This window comes from Teleopsis dalmanni, chromosome 2, assembly GCF_002237135.1.
Source record: "Teleopsis dalmanni isolate 2A chromosome 2, ASM223713v2, whole genome shotgun sequence".
Classification (NCBI taxonomy): domain Eukaryota; kingdom Metazoa; phylum Arthropoda; class Insecta; order Diptera; family Diopsidae; genus Teleopsis; species Teleopsis dalmanni.
This window is the reverse complement of record NC_051847.1, coordinates 200882506-200892566: the sequence shown is the minus strand read 5'-3', so window position 1 is coordinate 200892566 and position 10061 is coordinate 200882506. Positions and strand designations below refer to the sequence as shown.

Here is a 10061-nt window from a genome sequence, read left to right as displayed (position 1 = left end):
ATTTCATATATTGTAGATCCAAGCTTTCTTTGTTATACAACACCGAAATATACCATCAGAATTTTGCTGCCATAATCAGTTCCTGCAATAACCGTGAATAGAGATATAATTATCTCTATTATTATATCTGTCTCTCCACTTAATTTTAATATAAGAGTTTTATACACTCGCTTTTCGATACTTTTGTATAATTATATTTCTAGCTCTTTTACATATTACACAGAAGTTTAATATATATGTATATATTTGTATATATATATTATTAACTTGCTATGAAAATAGCAATTTTTAGCTGAAGTTAGTATCATTGAATTTAGGAGAGTTAAATACATGCAAGGCATTTATTCAAAGTAAATGCTACGGAAAATGTTAGATATCGTATATACATTATCCTTGTCATACCTAAAAGATACAAACCTAAAACACCAGATATCTGTTCTTACGTTACGATATGTGGAGGTTGAAATTAGCATATGCAAATTTTTTCAAATTAATAGGCAACGCATATCGTACAATCAAATAACTACTGATACCTGATTTATATTACGATATATGTAAGCAATGCAATAAAATAATTACGATATATGGCTCGAAAAAATGAAACAAAGTATATCATTTAGTTCCACGATTATTAATATATGGCGTTATAAGGTGAAGGTACCACATATCGTACTTTCGTGTTATATCTGAAGGATGCAATAATAATAATGGTTAATACTTGATAAACGCCACGATATATGTAAGCAAGACAATAATAAAAGAACTACGATAGTACTTCGCATAGTACCATATGATATAAGAATATAGAATATAAGAACAAAAACTCCAATTACCTGTTTTTATGCTATAATTATTGTTCTTTTTCACTTTTGGGCCTCTTAATTTCAACAGTAGTATAAAGCTTAACATTTCTTTGTTAAGAAAACGTATAAATAATTTTTTTAAGATTAGTTAAGATGTTCTAGAGAATATTTTAATAAGAAGTTTTTTTAATTACATAGACATACTGCTTCATATATATTATAGTATGTTATGTACTATGTACTCTATATGTGCTTTCAGTTGGCTCTTATGTATAATACTTGGCTGCTATTGATTATATAAACTATTTATTTGTCATTAAAATCATCTATATTATATATATGAGTATATTTTCATACTCGTATAAGAAGAATGCGAAAAAAATATATTAATAATGAGTCATCTAGCTCATGTTTTTTTTTTTTTAAATAGAACACCCGAAAGAATTTTTAACATAGATATTTTATTATTATATACAATGTTCTTTAAATATAAAAATATGTATATTCCTAAAAATTATTGAGCACTAAACTAATTTTATATAAATTTTTCAGGGAGTTGTGACGTCTGTTGCGGAGGATGGAGTTTTTATTGAACACGATGCGTAAGTTTAATATAAATCAATATAATTTGATTAATAATATATATATATATATATAATAATAATATATATATATGTATATAATAATAATAATATATATATATATATATATATATAATAGAATGTTATTATAATAAATAACATGTGAATGTTTATGGAAAATTATTTCATTTTAAAACTCGACAAAATTTTAAGTGTTTTATTTATCTATACTTTTATATATATATATATTTTTTTTATGTTATGTATGCATTTTTATACGAAATAGTTTCTTTTATTTATTTATTTTATTTGAATTTTTTTTTTCGATTTTATTTTATCTTTTAACAAATCGGATGAAATTAAAACTTTGTGCTAGAAGAAAAAATAAACCTACAGCAGCATATCGTTGTCAATATTAGAAACTTCAGCTATTTTTGTAAACTGTCAAGCGAATGTGCTAAGAATTAGGAAAACAGAATCTAGAGAGAAACTATTTTTAAATGAAATTTTTATATATTTTGTCTAAAATGCATTTAATGGTTTTTTGGAATATATATCTTAATATATATAAATACATATATATATATATGTATTTTTTATGTATATATTGTTTATTTTTATTGCTTTGATCAGCTGGGCGTTGTATCCGTTCGTCTCATGATCAACAATAGTTTTTTACTTTTGAGCTATTTTAAGTAGGCCAACATATCAAGCAGGCGAAGATGCACACACACATAATAAATTGAATATAAATTATTAAAATTCATTTTACACTTTATACACTTTATATATATATATAATATTGTATTAAATTTATATTTCCTTCCCGTGTGGTTTGATGTCAATGTTTGCAGTGCTTTCGCGTTGATCGAGGAATAAGATTGTTTAGAAATGCTTCCCTTGTTGGCATTTATCCAATTGCATGAATGTTGTGTTTCACTTTTCTACATTAAGCCTACTAAGTCATTATGACTGTTTCAAAATTATTATTAAAATAAAATTAATTAGGAAAACTTTATACAAACACCTGTTCAATAAATGTGAACCCAGTTGAATTTTTTATTCAATCTATATGAAGTATACCTTATATATATTTATATATATATAAATGTAATATAAAGAAAAAACTTTTTTATTAAAAATATTGTAATTATAACTCTTTTTTTATTTATTTTAGCTCGCCTGATGTACAAAAGTTTCCCTTTGCAAGCGTACGTTTTCCACCAAAAGAGCCTGAAGCACCGCCCGCCTATGAAGAAGGCATGGAGGTAGAGGTCTTTACACGATCAACAGATGTGGAAGCATGCGGTTGGTGGATTGGTGCGATAAAAATGATTAAAGGTGAAATTTGTGCTGTGGCATATATAGGTTTCGAAACGCCATATACCGAAATCTGCGAAATGAAAAGAATGCGTATAAAAAATCCTAATCCGCCAATAACCGCGAAATCATTTTATCAATTCTCGATATTAGTGCCCGAAGAATTGCGAGAAGAGTAAGTTGCGCTTTATTATTATGTATATTAGATTATTCAAATGTTTTGTTTGAGTGTATGTGAGTATATATTAAGTATTACCTCTTAGGCACAAACAAAAAATTACAACCTAATACTAACAATACCTCAGTATTGAAATTGGTAATAATGATTCGCATAACATGTCCTCATAGTTACGATCTGAAAGAGAATAGAACTGTCGAAACTAGTTGTCATGTAAAATTAATTCACAGAGTTTTTAGAAGAATAAAATTTCATTTAAAGGTCATTCATTTCATTTGGGTATAAGCCTGAAATATTTACGAATAAATTAAAATAAAAAATCCTAGATCAACTAGATCAATTGGGCTTACTCTAACTGTTGAACAAGTTATTTGATTTGCAAAAACGATTGGGAATATAATTAAGTCCAGAATTTAAGTCGATTGTAAAATAGTTGACTTAAACTGTTACCTGAATGTGAATAACTGAACAATTTAATTCCGAGTTAATGTGTTATGATTTTATATATTATATTATATAATATAATATATTTATTTTATATTATATATATATTATATTATATTATATAATATAATATATTTATTTTATATTATATATATATTATATTATATATATATTATATTATATATATATTATATTATATATTATAATATTATATATTATAATAATATTATAATATTTTATATTATTATAATATATGTTATAATATTATTATAATAATATAATGTTATCTATTATATAATATTATATATTATATTATATATTATTATAATATTATATATTATATTATATATTATTATAATATTATATATTATATTATATATTATTATAATATTATATATTATATTATATATTATTATAATATTATATATTATATTATATATTATTATAATATTATATATTATATTATATATTATTATAATATTATATATTATATTATATATTATTATAATATTATATATTATATTATATATTATTATAATATTATATATTATATTATATATTATTATAATATTATATATTATATTATATATTATTATAATATTATATATTATATTATATATTATTATAATATTATATATTATATTATATATTATTATAATATTATATATTATATTATTATATTATATTATTATATATTATATATTATATGTTATATTATTTTATGGTTTGTTGTAATGTATTGTATTAAAATATAGTTTTCTGCATTAATGTTAATAAATTTTATATTTTTTGTAGAGCACAAAAAGAGGGTATACATAAAGCATTTCAGCGTCTAATCAATGCAGGCGTTTGTGTATATAACACAGAAATAAACAGCTTAGTTGTGATTTCAAAATGGGAATTTGCTCAAAAGCGTGCCGATATGCTAAAAGATATGCATTTCCGCAATCTTTCACAAAAAGTTTGTATTTCATATTTATACTTGATCAATATGTGAAAGAGTCTAACGTCTTTATTTTCTTAGGTTATGCTTTTGAAACGTACAGAAGAAGCTGCCCGTCAGCTAGAATCGACTAAACAACTAAATCGTGGGTAAGTTTTAAATACAAAATAATAATTACTATCAAACTATCTGATATATATTAATATATATCTATAATACCAAATATATAACATATGTACATATTACTGCTGAAAAGTTCATTTTAATACTCAAATCGTTCTAGTATATTGAAATTAGACTATTTGTATCGAATATTTTAAATTTGATTTACGCTTTATTAAATTATATTATACTTTATTTTCGTTTTGTTCGATACAAATACATTACTCTTGACCTCAGCTCTAGTTTAGCTAATTTCTGAAATGTGGTTTTCACACTACCGTGGAAATCGTTTGTTTCCATTAATACTTAAGTGGTGGTTTTAGTGGATTAAAATACAAATAGATATAATAACAAATGTTCGAACACGATGTGGTGCCCGATCATTTTCAAACGATTGGATGCGCTCGAGTACAAATATACTCGGTTATCAGAATTTTCAAATATTCGAACAATTCGTATAATATTTGAAAGAATATACCTATATATTATATAAAATTTTTCTAACAATGTAGTATTTATACAACTATACTACTAATAAATTTTTTTTGTATATTTGCACACTTAAGATAGACCAAAATATTTCTATGTTAATGTAAATATATTTTTTATAAAAATAAAATATTTAACATAAAATAATAAATGTAATTTTTTATAATTTTATGTGTTAAATAAACGAACCTAAGGCTGGAAATAATCAAACAACTTGTTGTAAATTAGTTGTAATAATTAATTAATATAATATATGTACTTATTTGTCTTCAGAAATGATATATTAAAACCATAATTTTTTACCATAGCTTTACAGACGAATTTCATGTACGCCAAGATTTAATGGGTTTAGCTATCGGATCACACGGTGCAAATATACAAGCTGCCCGATTGTTAGATGGTGTGACAAATATTGAACTGGAAGAGAAATCTTGTATGTTTAAAATAACCGGCGAAACAGAACAGGCTGTGCATGCAGCACGTGCTTTATTAGAATATTCGGAGGAATTTTTTCAAGTTCCTAGAGATTTGGTTGGCAAAGTGATTGGCAAAAATGGTCGTATAATACAGGAGATTGTTGATAAAAGTGGTGTTTTTAGAATCAAAGTATGTAAAGAATATGTGCGTCTTTCGTTTTGTTCACCTATATTAATATCTTTTTATTCAAATTTAACAATGAAACAAATTTTAGATCGCTGGCGATGACGTACAAGATCTGAATATACCACGTGAAGCTGCACATGTACCATTTGTGTTCATTGGAACTGTAGAAAGTATTGCAAATTCTAAGGTGCTATTAGAGTATCATCTAGCGCATTTAAAAGTAAATACTTACATTTAAATAGCAAGTAAAAATTTTAAATTTAATAAATATTTTGTGTGCTCTTCGCTTTACAGGAAGTTGAACAATTACGTCAAAATAAATTAGAAATAGATCAACAACTGCGCGCAATACAAGAATCTGGCATGGGTTCTACACAAAACTTTCCAGTACCCCGTCGTTCAGAAAGAGGTTATAGTAGTGATATCGAATCAGTACGTTCAAGTCGTGGCGGCGGTGGTGGAGGTGGTGGCGGCCGTGGTCGGGGTAGAGGCAGAGGTAACAGTAATCAACGTTTCCAAGGTTAGTATAATATTTTTAAATTTTTTTTTTTTCATATTTCACTATATTATTTTTCTATTATAGGTCGACGAAATGATGAAGAAGAATATAATAACAACCGTAACGACCAACCACGTGATCAACGTTTCAATGAACGACGCAACAGTTATCGTCGTTTAGCGAGAAATGACCAAAATGGACGTAATCACTATATGAATCATAATGACGATGTACAAGAAGTACGTGAAGTAAGCAGTGTTGAAAGAGGTTAGAAATATATTTGTTATATTTTTGTGAAAATAATAGTTTAAACAAGATAATTTTTCATAGCTGAAAGCTTATCATCTTATGAAGGCAATGTTCGTCGTCGTCGGCGTCTCAATCGTAACAATAGTGAGTATGATGTCGCTTATGTTTTTCTCTATTTACTTTAAAGATATAGTATAAATTATTATAGTCTGAATAATAGAATATTATGTGTTATTAAAATGATTCAATTCAATTGCTGGTGGGTAGGCAAATATATCTAATTTTTAATTCAGGCATAAAAGAGGTTAAGTTGAAATGAATTATAAATCTTTTTTTTCTCTTATAAATCGAAATCAAAATAAACATAAATAAAATAGGTGTATAGATCTTAATAAGTTTTTCAAGTAGTAATTAATTTTTAAATTTTTATCTAAAGATAAAGGTGAGATAAAGATCTTTAAAATTTTTAAAAAGAGATTGATTATTAGATTGTATTAGCCTTAGTTCAAGTTGTTATTTAAAATTTTATTTATTCATTATAGTTAATAGTAAAACTATAAACAAGAATTTTCTTATTTGTATTTTTGATTGCTTTATAGATTTCTCAACTGAATTATTTGGCCTTTGAACGGATTCATATTAATAATATAAAATAAAAATATATAAAAATTTTTATATATATATATATAATTCTCATTCACTATTAATTATATTTTTTTATTATTATTGTGTTCTGAAGGGCTCGATGATGTAGATACAATAAAATTGCAAATTATAGAAATAATAATGTGTTCTTCTTACAGAATTTCAATTTTAAAAAAGTATCTATTATATATAAAGTATCGCTCGGAAATATTGATAATGTATCAGTAGCAACTCAATAATATTTTACTCAAGTCAATTTCTTTTTTAGATGAACAAATTGGAGTACAAGAATTAGATAGAGTAAGTTACTTCAAACTGTAATATTTTACTAGTAATGTTCATTAAAGAATATCTAGTATGCTTTACTACTTAAAAAGAATTATGTACGTAATTCTTCTATGTCATATACAAAATTATATGCATATTTTTGCAATTAGTACTCAAGCACAATTATAATAATTTTTTTTATTATATTCTCATACATATAAAATAATTATTATGATATATTAATTTATGTATGGACTTGATTTTGCTTAAATAAAATCAAAACATGACTTAATTTTTGAATTCTAGTAAATAATGGTTTTAGGATCAATTTTGGAAATAGAATGCAATAGATTTCGAATCATAAAAAAATAAATCTAGAATAATTTTGATACCATTTCGAAAAAAAAAATTCAAAAACATGGTATATACTTTACATACTTTGTGGGCGACCAATTAAAAATATTGGCGATCTAATTCTTGTTGTCGACTAAGTAACCTTCTGCATATACAGCAAGCAGGGTTCTACTTGTTGGATTTCTATTGAGAGGGGTGAGATGCACCTCACTAGTGCACTTACTTAATTTTTGTTACAAGTACAAATAAGTTAGCTTAAGTCATACAACTGTAGACAGATCGATGCCTCATTATGATCACGAATCTATCTGTGTCATAGACATGATTGATACACTATGTTATAGCAGGGTAGTGTTACGGTTGTATAGTGCATTTATTAAGTTAGTGGTAAATTTCTACATTTTCAAATTTTGGTATTGTGTACATAAAGTGTACATAAAGCTAAAGAAATAAAGAGAAGATTTCTTTTGGGTATTGGTGAACTCGACGATTGCCGCAGGGATGTTGAACCGCCCACATATAGAACCTATTTAGCTCTGTCTCAGTGAAGTGACAACTTCGAGACAAGTTGACTTCAATAACAATATTACCTCCAATCCATTTTTACTTCTAAACAACCCATGCATATGTATTTTTTATTCCTCTCATGTTATCTGCTCGATAGTTCAAGCTCAAGTTTCCACAATTACAAAAGTTAACTTTAAGTTTCGATATCTCAAGGGGTAATCTGTATCGATATATACAATAGCTAAAAATTATCTTAAAGTAGATAACTCTAGTAAATCCTTTGTCAAAACAACAATCTACTAAATCCGGGAAATGCTATGACGCCGTTTTTATATATTAGAATAAAAACTATTAGACACTTATGCACTATATGATAATTTAATAAAACTGGATATAAGATCAGATTTATACACTATATAATTATTAAAATAAAATCAGTTATCGCGCCAGGTTAAAGCTTTTATGATATATTGGCGAGGTCAATATATAAAATAAAAGCATAACTAAAAATATATATAAGAATATGTTTTGAAGTTTTTTCCTACCGAAAAATATTGAATTTTTTTTTGAAAAATTTATATTAATTCGATTTTTTTTAATTTACTTTCCAGCGAATGGAGGCGTTGCCAATAACAAATCCAATTGGCAAAACAAACCACCTCAAAACACAGATAACAAGAGCAGCGGTGGGGGTGACAGTGGCAGTGGGGGCGGTACTGGAAATTCAGCGGAACGAAACAAATCGAAAGAAGGGAATAATACAGGCAATAAACTGAATAACGATAAACCACAACAGCAGCCGCCACAGCCACAACAACAACAACAACAACAGCAATTATCACCAAATCAACAACAGCCGCGTCGTCGAATACGCCGACAACAACAACAACAGCAGCAGCAGCAACAACAACAACAGGATAACAATAAAAAGGAAACACTTGTAAATGGTACATCCTAATTAATATTTTTAATATTATTAAATTATTGATATAGTTAAAAACAAATAAAAATATTTTAAAATAGACAAAAACAACCAGGAAAAAAGTTGAGGATGAGCAGCCAAAACAAACAAGTTCAGTTAAAAAAAAAAAATAAAAAATTATAATAATAATAAAAATAAAAATGAATTTGATTAATTGGCGAGAATATGTGTTTAAACCCACGTAAACCAAAATTTATATAAAAAGAATAATTATATTAAAATAAATAATAACTGCAAAATAAGTTCTTTTGTAATAAATAGAATAGAAAATAAAAAAAAAACATTAATATTTTAATTTAAAAACAAAAAAAAAATAACCATAAAAAATATTGAAATAGAAATAAAAATAAAAATGAGTTATTACAAATAATAATAATATACAAAACAAAAACAGAAAAAAAAAATAGGAGTTGTAATAAAGCAAAAAAATTGTTATAACATTTTAAAAAAATATCAAAAAATATATATATATAAATAAACACATATATAAATTATAAAAAAAGCAATTGTCCAGTACAATTCAAAATAAAACGCATATGCACTGCAACACATTCATCGATAATTATCCATACAATCATGTCTGCGTGCATAAAATGGTCCATTTAATTAAAGTTTTTCGATTATTAAATATTTAATAATTAAAAGTAATATTTTTACAAATTTCAAAAAAAATTTTTATAGAATTCAATTGAACTTTAATTACTTAGAATTAACTTCTATCATTTCGCCTCTCATTTCAAACAAGTAAAATATTACTAAGTCAAATAAGTCGTTGCATTTTTAAAAAAAATCAAACTTTAAAAATGCTTTCTTTACACTATTATTTTTGTTATACGTTAAATATATATTTATCATTCTTTTTTTATTTTCTTTTTGTTTTTGAATTAGAAATTCGATAATATCAATTTAAAAAATAAAATCTAAAGGAATACTCTCCTTTATGATATATAATATATTTTTACTGAATGAAGTAAAGTTTACAGGCATGTTCTTAAAATATTTCACATAAATATTTTTAAATAAAACAATCTATTA

At 24.9% G+C, this 10061-nt stretch overlaps 1 protein-coding gene across 1 annotated transcript; it reads left to right on the top strand.

Moving 5' to 3' along the window:
* Window positions 1-597: 597 nt before the first annotated feature.
* On the top strand, window positions 598-9258 carry LOC119676563 (synaptic functional regulator FMR1-like). The gene is made up of 12 exons (XM_038087802.1): window positions 598-657; window positions 1356-1405; window positions 2562-2879; window positions 4122-4287; window positions 4351-4418; window positions 5229-5526; window positions 5612-5743; window positions 5818-6043; window positions 6107-6289; window positions 6353-6415; window positions 8656-8991; window positions 9068-9258. Exons 1-12 carry the CDS (start codon window positions 598-600, stop codon window positions 9091-9093), a joined length of 1926 nt encoding a protein of 641 aa, XP_037943730.1. The 3' UTR covers window positions 9094-9258.
* Window positions 9259-10061: the final 803 nt, after the last annotated feature.